We start from the raw sequence: 15,724 nt of genomic DNA, 5'->3' as shown, positions 1-15,724 counted from the left end.
TCATTATTTAATTACTTTTTATTTTAATCGGAGAAAAAGTTGTCATTTCTTTAATGAAATAAAAAAATGTTAATATGAAATGAATAAAACTAAAATTACACACTAAAAGTAACCATAAACTTGGTAAATGAGGTGGATGTGGTGCAAATTGATACAAAAGATGACAAACAACCATTCCAATAATATTTAAATAAAACCAATAATTTAAATAAATACTATAGAATGATTTATCTGATGATGCTAAAAGATTTTCTTGAGAGTTTTGATGTTTGAATTGATTATTTGATCTAGTTATTGAATTTTTAAATTGATAACCAATAACAATGTATAATATCATTATTGCAAAATATGGAATTACTAATCCATCTTTGAAAAGTAATGGAAACATACTAAATGTTGAAATTAAAATAAACCACCAAACCATATTTGGATGATGTAATATTAATAATGAAATTGGTAATGATACTAATAGAATTGTTTTTTCATGAACTTGAAATGAAAATAAAAAGAATGAAAATGAACTATTAATTAATGAATGTATAAATACAAATTTGTTCTTTGGTATTCTTTTTATTCCATATACTAATGGTAACATTGTTACTAAAGTTAAAATTAAACTTTTTAAAATGAAAAAAAAAAAAAAAAAAAAAAAAAAAAAAAGAATTAATTAATTATACAATAATAATATTTAATAAATATTTATAATTACCAAATTTTAATTAATTGATCAGTTGTAAATAAATTTTTCACATTTATTATTATTGAAATAAAACACCAAAAATTTGCCACTTTATCTTCATATAATCCTCTTGCGAATGGGAATAATCTAAACAAAACTTGAGATGCTTGTTCAATTGATAAAAATGGAATCCAACATAAAATAAATGTAAAAATTACAACAATTCCAATCTTTAAAATTTTAAAAATTGATGAAAATCTAATAAATTTATGATTTTAAATTAATAATCATCCCTAAATAAATATTTATTAACATTTTTTGTTTGTTGTACTTACATTTTTGAAAATTTAAGAGTAAATTCAAAATTTGATAATAATAAATAAAAAAAGAAAGCTGGTGAATAATATAAACACATTTGTTTATAATTTAAAGAAAGAACAAAAAAGAAACTTGCTAAAAGTTGTTGATCCCTAATTATAAAAGTGATTGCGAATAATCCTAAACCTAAACTAACACCATTATATTGGAAATGACCATGGTCAATCAATAACAAACCAGGTTGTAATGAAATGAAAAGAAATGCTGAAATTTGTTGAGAAATATTTCTTTGTTTATAAAATGTTTTAACAAAAAACCAAACTGATGGTAACCAAATAAATAAATCTGAAACTATTACTGTCATTCTCATAAATAATTTACCTGAATCTGTTTCATAACCTCTTGATGTAAATAATTCCATTGATTTTGGTTCAATAAATTCTCCACTAAAATAATTATCATTTTTTTTTTTTAATATTAATAAATAATCTTTTCTTTTTTTTTTATATTATTTATTTTTTATAATTATATATATACTATATTATTATTACATTTTACCAAAAACCCAACTAAGATATGCAGTAAGAGGTGGATAATCTAAGCCCCAATACATGAGATCATTATCTGTAGAATTAAAGTACCACTGGTGAATATCTAAGTTTGTTGTTATCTCCATCCAATGTCTTTGTGCTTCATAATCTCCAAACATGGGTGGTTTTGATTGACCAGAATAACCATTTAAGGAAACTAAATATCTGGCCAACAAAGATATCATTAAAATCAATAAGACTATTGATATATTTAAACTTGAGAATCCCACTTTATTGTTGAGAGACTTCATTCTTTTTTTTTTAATTAAAAACAATTGTTGGGTGATGGTGAAGTGTTTCAAATTTTTTCAAATTTTCATGAATTTTTTTTTTTTTTTTTTTTTTTTTTTTTTTTCAAATTGATTTAATCCAACCATTTTTTTTTTAGAAATTACAAAAAAACTCATAATTATTTCTTAAAGATGTTTAATCATTTTTATTATTATAATACAATTAAAATGTGATAATTAAATTTTTTTTTTTTTTTTTTTTTTTGCCTCGCTCAACCCAAAAGATGTACAATGATTATTAAAAAATATAATCAAAGAATATGTGTTTTTTTTTTTTTTTTTTCAGTTATCACACTCAAATTTGAAAAATTTGTTGTCAAAAATACCCCCACATGTGATTAATTTAGATTTTACTTCTTTTCAATAAAAAAAACAATCAACAACACACTCACACATACTTTGTCACAATCTTTCATACAATCACTCGCTAAATTTAAATTCTCAAATGTGAATGTATTTAATATAATTTTTTTTTTTTTTTTTTTTTGGTTTTATTTTTTTTTTATATTCATTTTTTTTTTTTATTTTTATCTCACTCTACAAATTTTTTTTTTTTTAATCAACTCAAGATTTTTTTTAAAAAATAAAAAAAATCCTTCCGAAAAAAAAAAAAAAAAAAAAAAAAAAAAAAATTTAGAAAAATTGGTGATGATTTAATTTAAAAAAAAAAATAATTTTAGATAATGAAATAATATAAAATTTAGAATTTAATAAATCATCAACAATTGTTTAATTAAAAATAAAAAATAAAAAAAAAATTAATAATATAATCAGAAACCTTTATTTTACGCTAATTAATAGACAACCAAAGATTAATAGTTAGTTGTACAATAAATCACCCAATAAATTTAAATAAATAAAAAAAAAAAAAAAAATAAAACAAAATTAATAAAAAATAAAAAAAAAACCATAATCTATTTTTACCACTACCACATTTTTTTTATTTTTTTTTTTTATTATTTTTTATTTTACAAATAATTGTTGTATTTCACTTAAAAACTGAATACATGATTTATTCTCCAAAACACACAAGCCTACCCCCTTAGTTTTTTATTTATTTTTTTCCCAAAATTTTGCACTGTTGCAAAGTAATTTAATAATACAATAAATAAATAAGTAAATAAAAAAATAAAGAAATAAATAAAAAAATAAAATAATAAAATAAAATAAAAAATAAATAAAAATAATATAAAATAAATAATAAATAAATAAATAAATAAATAAATAAATAAATAAATAAATAAATAAATAAATAAATAAATAAATAAATAAATAAATAAATAAATAAATAAATAAATAAATAAATAAATAAATATATAATAATCATTCAGAAAAAAAAAAAAAAAAAAAAAAAAAAAAAAAAAATGAAATTATACACCCATAAAATAAATAGTAAAAATAAAATAAATAAATTTTTTTTAATTTTTATTTTATTAAATATTATAAATATAATAAATTCATTAAATCCTATAGATTTTAAAATTTTAGGAATTGTAGATGGGTATTTAGACAATTTAAATAAATTTGGTTTAAACTATATGTTTGAGCAAGATTTAATTAAAATTACTTTAGATCTTGGAATACCAAATAATAATATTAAATTTTATAATTTAAATAATAGTAATAGTAATAGTAATAATAATAATAATAATAATAATAATAATAATAATAATAATAATAATAATAATAATAATAATAATAATAATAATAATAATAATAGTAATAATAGTAATAATATAAATAATAAAAATGATATACTATATAATATAATTATTGAAGAGAAAATCGATTTAATAATATTTTATAAATCAATATTTTCTGAAAATGCGAATAATATATCGAAAACATTTAACAATTTAACAACAATAATAATAAATGATAATATAATCAGTAATACAAACAATAATAATAATAATAATAATAAATTTTATGAAATAAACTACCCATTCAAAATTTCAACACTTTTAAGTGGATATATTTCTGGATTAATTAGTGAAACGAATATAATAGGATATTTAAAAACCAATAAAATCCAAGATCAAACACTATTGGATACATTTTATTTTGGAGCAAGATTATCGAATCCAATGGTTAAATTAATGTTTTACACCATTGATTATGATTTTAAAAATGCTTCAAATAATAATTTCCCATTTCAAGAAATTATTGAATTATCAGTATCATCATTATTAAAGAATGGTGTTGATTTAATTTCATCATCATTTGAAAATAATGAATATTTAACATTTTGTAATATACTTTTAAAACAAAATATAAAAATTATTGGTTCCAATGGTTTCTTAATTTCACCACCATTAAATAAAGATCATGTTTTATTTAATTCAGTTTATAATTTAACTTTATATATTTTACCAATAATTTCGAATTTAATTAATAATACAAATACAAATAATAATAATAATACAAATAATAACGAATCAACCAATTCACAATTTAATATTAATTTAATTTTTAACCCATCAATTTCAAATTTAATAATTAATAATATTAATTCAAATTTATCAATGATAGAAAATCAAATTTTAAATGATACAAATATAATTTTAACAAATCAATTAAATAATGAAAGTATAATTGATTTAGGTATTATAAGTGGTTATATATTATTTGTAAGTAAAAAACAATAATAATAATTTTAATTATAATAATAAACAATAATAATAATTTATTAATAATAAATTTTTTAAAAAATAAAAAGAAACCAATTTCAAAAACAATTGAATATGGTATAACAATAGTTTCAAGTATTTTAATTGGTGCATTAATTATAATACAAATTTGTATTATTAAATATAAAAATAAACCATCATTTAAATCAGCAAGTCCAACTTTTTTAATATTTATAGTGATTGGAGGGATATTTGTATATATTGGAGTAATTATTTGGGTTAGTGGTGTAAATGTATTCACATGTAATGCAAAATTTTGGTTAATTTCATTAGGTCTTACAACGATGATTGGTGGTATTGTGGTAAAGAATTTTAGAATTTGGTTAATTTTTGATAATCCAAAACTTTATCATATTAAAATCACCAATCTTCAATTACTTCCATGGGTACTTGGAATGTTTTTATTAAATGTTTTCCTATTATCATTGATTACAGGTCTTGGAAAATTAACACCATTTAAAGTTTTCCCTAATGATGAAAAGTTTTCATCATATGAAATACAATGTGAAATGATGGATGGTGGTTTAATTGCGTTATACTTTTTATTAGGTTATTTTGCAATAATTGTAATGATTGGTATTTTTGTATCTTGGAAAATTAGAATAGTCGATATTGAAGAATTTAATGAATCCAAATCAGTTGCCTACAGTTTATATTCTATTGTATTTTGTCTTTTAATAATTGCACCTCTAACCATTTCAAAAACTGGTCACAATACTGAAATACTTTGCTCAGGTTTTATATTCATCGTTGCGGCTATAATTACAATAATGTTCATTCCAAAATTCTGGGCTTTAAAAATTTATGGTGCTGAAGGTTCAAATGAAATATTTAGACAATCTTCATCATCAACTTCTAAAAGAAAAAATAAATCTTCAACAACTAATGACCCAACAAATTTAGATTCAATTTCTAAAAAGAGTTCTAAAAATGCTCCAAAAAGAGTCAACCTTTTCCTTTATGACTTTACTGATGATGATGAAGAAAGTAAACAATCATCCTCCTCCTCAAAAGGTGATACCATTGAATGTATGGATGTTTTTACTTTTATTGAATCAGTTCAACCAAATTCTGAAGCTGCAAATGAAATGACTTATAATGATGATCCAACTTATACAGAACCAAGTGAACAACCAACTTATACAGAATCAAGTGAACAACCAAATCCAACTCCTCGTACTTTAACTGCAACTCCTCGTACAAATGATTTAACAACTCCTCGTACAAATGATTTAACAACTCCTCGTACAAATGATTTAATAACTCCACGTACAAATGATTTAAGTACTCCACGTACAAATGATTTAAATACTCCACGTACTGATGGAATTTTAACACCACGTTCAATTAATTCATTAGCTACACCACGAGTTGAAGAACCAATGTCACCAAGACAATATCATAATATGATGATAACACTATCTCCAATTTTAGAAGAAGAAAACATTGTTGTAGTTGAAAAAGATGAAGTTATTGAAAATTCAGATTCTGAATCTGAAAGTAGTGATTCAAATTCTGATTCTATCATTCAATAAAATAAAAAATAAAAAATAAAAATAAAAAATAAAAAAAACAAAATATATAAATAATAAATGTTTATTTCAAATTTTAAAAATTTTAAATAACAGTTTCAATTAAATTATTTGAACTTGTTGTTAATGAGTTGACAACTTTTTTGAATTGAATTTCTTGTCTAAAACTTGTAACTTTTTGAAGTACATAATCTTCTGATAAATCATCAATATCATCACATCTTAAATCACAATGAATTGCTGATTTTTGTTTAAATAATAAAGTGACAGCAGGTGAATGACTGCCAATCATTGCCCTTTCTCTTGTACATGAATTATTACCTAACCATTCTATAAAAAGTCCTTTATAGGTTAGTGTATTTGTATTATTTCCAAAATTTCTTGAATCAGAGAAAGTTATACCAACAACACCGAAATAAGCTTTTGATTCATTTAATTGTTGTTTTAATTCTGGTAAACCATTAACACCTTTACCAACCAATTTCATATTTTTACCTTCATATCCAACTAATAACCAATTAATCTTTCTTTCATTAAATTCTTGGAATGCTTTAAACATTATGTGAGGTTCAATATATGATACTTGATTAATCTTTGTAATTTCATTTCCTTGGTTATCTTTAACATGCTCAATTGTATTACTTGTTGGACTTAATGGTAATGTAAACATATAATTTGAAGATCTAGATGATTTTAAAGAAATAGCTGGTGATAGTCGATTTGATGATAATGTTTCTAAATTAATATTACTAATTGCCGATGGTGATGTTAAAGTGTATTCTTCATTATTATTATTATTTTCATTATTTTCATTTATACTATTTCCTTTTTTATTATTATTATTATTATTATTATTATTATTATTATAATTATTATTATTATTATTATTATTTATTGAATTTTTGGAAACTATTGGTGAATAGGAATGAGGTGAAACACGTTTCTTTAAATTTGGTGAATTTTCAGTTGAAGATTTAAGAGATAAAGATGGTGAGATCAATGGTACGGAAAAACATGAAGAACCTCTAAATATTCTTCTACAACCTCCCATTGAACTATTTGATAAACTAAATCCACCAGGTGATTGAATTGAATGGTATCCGTCATGATATGAATTTGATGAAATTATCTCTTCTAATGAATTAACTTGTAATTGTGATGTTAGTTTAATAACTTCAATATTAAATTTATTACTTTCCTATTGGTGAATAAGAATAAAAAAAAAGAAAAGGAAAAAAAATATATATGTTAATAAACTATTTTAAATAATTATTATTATTATTATTATTTAAAAGGAAGATGATACAAACAGTTAAAAATATATAAATATATTGAAATAATAAATTTGATTTAATTTTTTGAATTGCAGAAGATGATTTTGAAATTGGTTCTTCTAATAAAACATAAATTAAATCTTTATAATTCTTTTTATAAACAAAAATACTACCATGTTTTAATAATGGTTTAACATCAACAATATTTGATAATAATGAAAAACTGATTGAATCATAAGAATTGGGAGAATTAAATACAATTGATTCTTTATCACCAATTCTATTAATAATATCTGAAATATTATTTTCACAATGTTGATTTTGATTTTGATTTTTATTAAAAAATGATGATTTAAATGAATATTTTTTTAAATGTTGTTCAAATAATTGATCTTGTTTATATTGTTGACAAAAGTTGAATACTTTTTTAATTTTTATTTTTTTCTTTTTTTTTTTTTTTCCAAAAATAAAAATTAAAAGAAAATGAAAATGAAAATGGAAATGAATTAATTAAATATTTTAAAAAAGTTAATATCAAATATAGTTTTGAAAATTAAAAATAAAATTAAATAAAATAAAATACTTACAGATAACATTTTAATTAAATTTAAAAAAGAATCATGAAATTGTTGTTTCTCTAATGGTTTACAATTTGGTCCTTCATAATATGCGATAATAAAAGAAGGTCCAGCATTATCATTCTCTGTGAATACTTTATTGTTTGGATTTTGTAAAACTTTTGGTGTTACAATATTTGTATTTACAGTTTCATGAATAATAATATTCAAACAAGAATTAAATTTAAAACTTGTACATAATTCTGATATTGTTGAACCACAACGAATTATATTAAGGTCATTTTCAAATATTGTCCTAATAAATAAAAAAATAAAAAAAAGAATAATTAGTATTTTTTTTAATTGTTGTGTAATTTTATTTAATTATTAAAAAAAAAAAAAAAAAAAAAAAAAATACAATTACCATTTGTTTTTTTTTATTAAGGATATAAATTTCCCTTGAGATAAACTATTCATTTTTATTTAAAAATACATATAAAAAACACAATGGATAATAGAGATAATAATTATTAACAGATAAATTGAAAAGAAAAAAAAAAAAAAACAAAAAAAAAAAAAAAAAGGAATTGGGGAAAACTAAAAACCTGGAAAAAAAAAAAAAAAAAAAAAAAAAATTTAACCCTTTTTCCCTTTTGGGGGGTTTACCCCGGTTTTTTTTTTTTTCCCCTTAAAAAAGGACTTTTTTTTTTTAATTAAAATTTCCCCCCGGGGATTTTTTTTTTTTCCCCCCCCAAAAAAAAATTTTTTTTTTTTTTTTTTTTTTTTTTTTTTTTTTTTTTTTTTTTTTTTTTTTTTTTTTTTTTTTTTTTTTTAATACTAATTTATTTTCATATCCTATTAATTTTATCCTTTTTCATTATGTGTCTAATTTATACAAGTTTAAATTATTATAATACATGTATTAATGTATTAAAAAATATTATTGAGTTTTTAAAGATAATTTGTTTTTTTTTTTATTATTTGAATTAATTATTTTAAAATTAAATTAAATTAAATGATAAAAAAAAAAAAAAAAAAAAAAAGAAATATTATTCAAATATTTGCCATTGTTTTTAAAAATTAAAAGTTAAAAAAAAATATATTTCTATATAAATATATATAATGATTTCTTCATTAAATTCCATTAATACTTTATTTATTAATAAAAAAAATATAAAAACCAACAATCAAATAAATAAAAAAAATAATAAGGAAATTAAAAATGATATTATTAATTTAATTTCAAAGGAATTAGATATAGAAACCTGTGCATTGATATTAGATAAAACATTGGATCAATATAAAATAAGTGACGAAAGTGCTGAAAAAATTAAAATATATTTATTTTCAAATTATAATAACTTTAATATATCTCAAATTAAAAATTTAAAAATAATTGATCTTATAGAAAAAACGATTTATCAAAATCGTAGAAACAATTATATTAAATTATCAAAATTGTAAAAAAAAAAAAAAAAAAAAAAATTAATAATAAAAAATATAAATAAAGGTGATCTTCCAATTAGGATTTTTCAATGAATTATTTAAAAATATAATAAAGGAAAAAAAAAAAACAATTAATTTTATTTTTTTTTTTTTTTTTTTTATTTTTTCTTTTTTTTAATTTCAAAAATATCATTTTTTTTTTTTTTTTTTTTTAATTTTTTTTTTTTTTTTTTCTAATTTTTTTAATTTTTGGAATTTATTAAGATTATTTATTTATATATATATACAAATAAATAATTTAATTAGATAAATAAAATATTAATGATGGAAACAATGGATACTTCAGTTGATTTACCAGGTAGATGGATAGATATTGAAAAGATTATAAAGAGAACAGGTCCATTTGCTTCACCAAGTTTTGAACCAGATACAAAAGCATCACCAAATATTATGAATGGTTTACAAAATGATTTCAAGGTATTAGTTATTGGTGCTGGTGGTTTAGGTTGTGAAATCTTAAAGAATCTTGCTTTATCTGGTTTCAGAAATATCGATGTTATCGATATGGATACAATTGATATTTCAAATTTAAATAGACAATTCCTTTTCAGAAGAAAGGATGTTGGAAAATCAAAAGCTGAAGTTGCTGCAGCTTTTATTAATTCAAGAATTACTGGTTGTAATGTAACTCCGTAAGTAAAATAAATTTTTTTTATTTTTTTTTATTTAATTTTATAATTTATTAATTTTATTTATTTTATTTTATTTTTAAAAGACATAAATGTAGAATTCAAGATAAAGATGAAGATTATTATAGACAATTTAAAATTGTTATTGCAGGTTTAGATTCAATAGAAGCAAGAAGATGGATTAATGGTTTATTAGTTAATTTAGTTGTTGTAAATGATAGTGGTGATATTGAACCAGATACAATCATTCCATTGGTTGATGGTGGTACAGAGGGTTTCAAAGGTCAAGCAAGAGTAATTCTTCCAAAGATTTCTTCATGTTTTGAATGTTCATTGGATGCTTTCCCACCACAAGTTTCTTATGCTATATGTACAATTGCAAATACTCCACGTGTACCAGAACATTGTATTCAATGGGCTTTATTATTTGGACTTCAAGATGCCACTCTTGAAAAACCATTTGATCCAAGTAAGTTTAATAATATAATAATAATTAATAACATATTTAAAAAAATAAAAAATATTAATAAAATATAATATATATATAATTTATTTTTTTTATTTTTTATAAAAAGAACAATTTGATAATGATAATCCAGATCATATGAATTGGTTATTTGAATGTGCAAAAAAGAGAGCTGAAAAATTCAATATTAATGGTGTCACATACAAATTAACTCAAGGTGTTGCTAAAAATATTATTCCAGCAATTGCATCAACCAATGCAATCATTGCAGCAGCATGTTGTAATGAAGTTTTTAAATTTTGTACCGATAGTAGTGGTTATTTAAATAACTATATGATGTATAATGGTTTGAATGGTGTTTACACATTCACATTTGAATACGAAATTAAGGAAGGTTGTGCAGTTTGTGGTACAAATTTGGTAACATTTGAAATCGATAAATCAAATACACTCTCTACTTTTCTCGAAAAGATTACAACCGATTCTCGTTTCCAATTTAAAAAACCATCACTTCGTTCAAATGGTAGAAACCTTTATATGCAAGGACTCCTTCATCAATCAACTGTTCCAAATCTTGAAAAAACTTTATCAGAATTAAATGTTCAAGAAGATGATGAAATTACAATCACTGATCCAGCACTTCCAGGTAATCTTGCTGTTAGAATGAGAATTAAATATACTTCTTAAAATAAATAAAAAAAAAAAAGAAAAAAAGAAAAAAAAAAAAAAAAAGAAAAAGATATTTTTTTTTTTTTTTTTTTTTTTATTTGTTAATTGATTATAAAAATAAATAAATAAATAAATAAATAAATAAAAAACACTCTGTAACTTTACATAAAAAAAAAGAAAAAAGATTATTATTATTCTTTTATATTTTATTAGTTTTTTTTTTTTTTTTTTTTTTTTTTTAATTTAATTTCTTGGATGATTACATTAAATATTCATTTGAAGTCTGTATTATTTGCATTGTACTATTTGTATTGATTGTTGTTATTATTATTTTTTTTTTTTTTTATTAATTTTTATTTTTATTTATCTCTTTTTAGTTTGTCTATTTCCTTTTTTTGCTTCATCACCAACCACACGAACGAAAATTGAATTTGGTTGATTTGGATCAAAATATTGACTACCTTTACTCCAATCATAAGATGATGCATAAGCATATAAAGAAGCATCAAGATTGAAAGTTGCTGTTGAAATTGATTGTGGTAATTTTGAAAATTGTTTTAATCTAAATTTGGATTCTTTATCCCAAAAACTGAAACCACCATCAGAACCTGCTGTTGCGAATGTACCATATGGTAATGCAAATGAAATATTATTAACTGCATATGCTACTGTATCATTTTCTCTATGACATTTAAATGTAAATGAATTTCTATTTTTTTTTTTTTTTTTTTATAAAATCATCCCAAATAATAATAATAATAATAATAAATTATCCAAAAATAAAATATATTTTATTTATTTAAGTAAAGGGTGATGAAAAAGAGAAAAAGAATAAGAAGAAGAAGGGTATAATTAATATCATTCTTTGTTATTTTCTTTTAAATTTTTTATATATTTTCTTAAAATTTTTAAAACTTACTCTTGTTTTGAATCATCTAAAGATTGAATTGCAACTCTACCTTCAATTGAACCTAAAGCGAAACCACTTTTATCGGGGAAACAAGATATACATCTTGTTTGAAATTTTAATAATGAGTCTACAGTTTTATAAGGTGATTGTGGATTTTTAAGATCATAAATATAAATTTTTTTATCTGCTGTTGCAACTGCTAATAATGGGTATAACATATCCATTGCATATATTCTTTCAGTTAATTCTAATGATAAAACAGGTGTACCCGTTTGTTGTCTTGTATCCCAATATTTCAATGTTTTATCCCATGATGCTGTAACTAATACATTACTCTCTTCAATCCAAAAACATTCTTTAATTGGTGCTGTATGTTGTGCTACTTGTACCATTTGATTAGTTGCTAAATTCCAACATTTTCCTTTACCATCAACACCACCTGTAAATACTTTTGTACCATCCTAAAAATTTAAAAAAAAATATTATTATTATTATTAGTTATTATTATTTTATTTGATATTTTTATTTTTTAAAATAAACTTACACCACTCCAATCTGTACATAAAATTGCAGCATCATGACTTATGATTGCTTTTGGCATTGATGATTTTGTTGATGGATTTATTTCCCAACATCTAACTTTTTGATCCCATGAACCTGCTACTATAAAATTGTTTGCTTTTGGTGAGAATTTTAAACAAGATACACCATCACTTGGTGGACTTGATAATTCAATATCATTATTTGGGTTTGTAGTTGTTGATGTTGAAAACATTATATAATTTAATAATAATAACAATAAATAAATATATAAATGTATCTGTATGTATGTGTGTGAGATTTTCAAAAAAAAATGAATTTCATTTCGAATTTTTTTTTTTTTTTTTTTATTTTTTTTTTTTTATTTTTTTTTTTTTTTTTATTTTTTATTTTTTTTTTTTTAAGAATTTTTTTCAATATGAATTTTCAACAAACAACAATGTGATTACTCCAGATTTGAAAGTTAATTATTATCAAAAAATCAAGAAATAAACCCAAAGAATTTCTTTTTTTTTTTTTTTTAAATGATTTTTTTTTAAATGGTTTTTTTTTTTTTTTTTTTTTATGGAATATTTTATTTAAAACATCACTTTTAATATTAAATTTCTATTATTTACAAAAAATAAAAAATAAAAAATAAATAATAATCTTTAAAGTTCGCTGGTGTTTTTTTTTATTTTTACACTGGATCCTCTTTTTTTTTTTTTATAAAAATAAAAAAAAAAAATTAAATAATTATCTTTTGAAATTTGCATAAAAACTTGAAAAATCCCAGTTTATTTTTAGAAAAATTTTTAAAAAAAAATTAAAATTTCCAATCAATTGAAAATATCTTTTTTATTTTTTTAGAAAAACCAACTTTTATTTTTTTTTAGTTTTTCTCATGCGAAAAAATAAAAAAAAAAAAAAAGTTGGTTTTCTAAAATTCTCATGCGAAAAAACTAAAAAAAACTATAAAAAAAAAAAAAATATCATAAAAAAAAAACAAACAAAAAAAAAAAAAAATGAAAAAAGAAGGAAATAATACTTATTTCTTTTTATTTATTTTAATTTGTATTTTTATTTTAAAAAATAGTTTTGTTAATTCACAACCATTTTTAAAAGAGTGGATTAGTATATCTGGAGTTGGTAATGGTGATGCTGAAAACCCTCAAAATTGGGACCCAAATGGAGTTCCAACAATTGAAAGTAATGTAGTTGTTGACGGAATTACTTATGATAATCTTACAATTAATGATCCAATATCAATGTATGCTTTGACCAATAATTTTGGTTATATCAAAGTTAGTATTTTAGTCTTTTTTTAAAAAAATTAATACAAAATATTGAAAAGCTAATTTATTGTAATAATTTTTAATTTTTAATTTATAATTTATAGGTAAAAGGACCTTTAACATGTAAAGATATAATTTTCAATTATTATGGTGAATTTGTAATTTATAATAACATTACAGCATTAATTTACAATAATACCTATATTACGGAAATTAGAGGTCCAACTTATTTCAATGCAACTGTTGAAAATTTTGGAGCTTTTTCTTTATGTAAGATATAAATAAATTTCAAAATTATTATAATTATTATTTTTTATATTTCATTCTAACATATTCTTTTTTTTTTTTTTTTTTTTTTTTTTTTTTTTTTTTTTTTTTTTTTTTTTTTTTTTTTAAAAAAAGATTATGGAGTTATTTTTTATAAAGATGTAATTAATAGATATGATTTTTATAATAATGTTATTGCTCCACTTGCATTTTATAGTTCATTCTTTACATCAGATCCAGGTTCATTAACATTTTTAATTCAATTGGATGATTTTTACATTTATGGTAATTTTTGGGTAATAAATCAAGCCAAATTGGAATTTTATTCAATTAAAAAATTAGAAATACATGGATTTACAGTTTTTAATGGAGATTCAATAATAGATATTCAACATTCAACATTAGTTTCATATAATTATGTTGAATTAAGTGAAGGAGCTAATTTTACATTAACTGATTCAGTTATGTACTTTTTATTAAATGATACACATGGTTTATTAATGTATAATTCGTTAGGTGTAAGTGTGTTCACATTTTTTAAAAAAAAAGTGGAAATTTTTTATTTAAATAAAATTACTAACTACTTTATTAATTTTTTTAAAAAAAAAATTAGAGCTCTAATGAATTTAATGTTATTGATTCACAATTAATTTTATCAAATTATTTTTTTAATATTAAATATAATTCTGTAATTAATCTTTCAAAAAAGAGTCTTTTAACTGCATTTAATTCATATATTAGGTTAGCTGTATGTATTAAAAATATTTTAAAATAAAAGAAATTAATAATTATAATAATTATATATATATATATATACTAATATTTTAAGAAAATTAAAAGGAAAATTCAAAATTATTAGTATTTAATAGTTCTATAGTTTCAAATGATACAAAATTAACTATGTCTGGTTCATCTCTATTACAAATTGATGAATCTTATTATGTTGTTGGTATAAGTGATTTAAGTGTTCAAACATTTTGTATTTTATTAGTAAGTTTTGGTTGGGAAAAAAAAAAAAAAAAAAAAAAAAAAAAATTTTATTAATTTATTTTTTAAAAATAGGATAAAAGTAAAATTGAGATAATTAATAATTCAACATTTGCAATTGAAGGACCAATTGATTTAAGAGATAATTCAAGTATTTTAGTTAATAATTCAAATTTAATAATTCAAGATGCAGATTTTTATACAAAACATTTTTCATATGTTTCAATTGAAAATTCAATATTTCAAATGAGAGGTAATTTATTTATGACAAATTCAAGTATTTTGGATATTAAAAACTCAACATTATATGTATTTGGTTATTTTGGAGCATTTACAAATACTAGCTTCCACTCGGACAATAGTTCAATCAATATTGGTAATTATGTGATTATGTCAACTAATGCACCAATTACATTTAACAATACAGTTTTAAATATATTTTCAGATGGTTCTTTCTTTTGTGAAGCACCAAATTTGTTTATTGAAAATTCATTAGTTGCAATTAGAAATTACTATTATTCATTTGGTTCATTTAGTTCAATTAAT

General features: G+C 20.2%; 6 protein-coding genes across 6 annotated transcripts in view; 3 read left to right on the top strand and 3 right to left on the bottom strand.

Annotated features, from left to right (window-relative positions):
- Positions 1 to 7: 7 nt before the first annotated feature.
- Positions 8 to 1,838, bottom strand: alg6 (dolichyl-phosphate-glucose alpha-1,3-glucosyltransferase; the record flags this gene model as incomplete). Its single annotated transcript, XM_633813.1, has 4 exons — positions 8 to 617; positions 710 to 937; positions 1,015 to 1,443; positions 1,549 to 1,838. The coding sequence occupies 4 exons, from the start codon at positions 1,836 to 1,838 to the stop codon at positions 8 to 10; spliced, it is 1,557 nt and encodes a 518-aa protein (XP_638905.1).
- Positions 1,839 to 3,241: 1,403 nt separating this feature from the next.
- grlN (G-protein-coupled receptor family 3 protein 13) lies at positions 3,242 to 6,102 on the top strand (the record flags this gene model as incomplete). Its single annotated transcript, XM_633812.1, has 3 exons — positions 3,242 to 3,269; positions 3,366 to 4,507; positions 4,597 to 6,102. The coding sequence occupies 3 exons, from the start codon at positions 3,242 to 3,244 to the stop codon at positions 6,100 to 6,102; spliced, it is 2,676 nt and encodes an 891-aa protein (XP_638904.1).
- Positions 6,103 to 6,184: 82 nt separating this feature from the next.
- Positions 6,185 to 8,407, bottom strand: DDB_G0283837 (ADF/cofilin-like domain-containing protein; the record flags this gene model as incomplete). Its single annotated transcript, XM_633811.1, has 4 exons — positions 6,185 to 7,297; positions 7,410 to 7,817; positions 7,961 to 8,246; positions 8,355 to 8,407. The coding sequence occupies 4 exons, from the start codon at positions 8,405 to 8,407 to the stop codon at positions 6,185 to 6,187; spliced, it is 1,860 nt and encodes a 619-aa protein (XP_638903.1).
- A 1,293-nt stretch (positions 8,408 to 9,700) lies between these two features.
- Positions 9,701 to 11,218, top strand: ube1c (ubiquitin-activating enzyme E1C; the record flags this gene model as incomplete). The annotated part of the gene is made up of 3 exons (XM_633810.1): positions 9,701 to 10,068; positions 10,152 to 10,534; positions 10,641 to 11,218. 3 exons carry the CDS (start codon positions 9,701 to 9,703, stop codon positions 11,216 to 11,218), a joined length of 1,329 nt encoding a protein of 442 aa, XP_638902.1.
- Positions 11,219 to 11,563: 345 nt separating this feature from the next.
- Positions 11,564 to 12,885, bottom strand: rae1 (WD40 repeat-containing protein; the record flags this gene model as incomplete). Its single annotated transcript, XM_633809.1, has 3 exons — positions 11,564 to 11,909; positions 12,120 to 12,571; positions 12,655 to 12,885. 3 exons carry the CDS (start codon positions 12,883 to 12,885, stop codon positions 11,564 to 11,566), a joined length of 1,029 nt encoding a protein of 342 aa, XP_638901.1.
- A 769-nt stretch (positions 12,886 to 13,654) lies between these two features.
- The window catches only part of DDB_G0283833 (hypothetical protein), a gene marked incomplete at both ends in the record, with an annotated part of 3,342 nt that continues 1,272 nt past the window's right edge, over positions 13,655 to 15,724 (top strand). Inside the window, 6 exons of the mRNA XM_633808.1 lie at positions 13,655 to 13,933; positions 14,029 to 14,194; positions 14,327 to 14,709; positions 14,805 to 14,939; positions 15,032 to 15,181; positions 15,254 to 15,724. The exon at positions 15,254 to 15,724 is cut by the window's right edge and continues 1,272 nt beyond it. Coding sequence (XP_638900.1) covers positions 13,655 to 13,933; positions 14,029 to 14,194; positions 14,327 to 14,709; positions 14,805 to 14,939; positions 15,032 to 15,181; positions 15,254 to 15,724 — 1,584 coding nt within the window. The remainder of the gene's footprint in view (positions 13,934 to 14,028; positions 14,195 to 14,326; positions 14,710 to 14,804; positions 14,940 to 15,031; positions 15,182 to 15,253) is intronic.

The sequence above is a fragment of the Dictyostelium discoideum genome, assembly GCF_000004695.1.
Source record: "Dictyostelium discoideum AX4 chromosome 4 chromosome, whole genome shotgun sequence".
Classification (NCBI taxonomy): Eukaryota; Evosea; class Eumycetozoa; order Dictyosteliales; family Dictyosteliaceae; genus Dictyostelium; species Dictyostelium discoideum.
The sequence above is the reverse complement of the archived record's forward strand: the minus strand, read 5'-3'. Positions and strand labels throughout refer to the sequence as shown.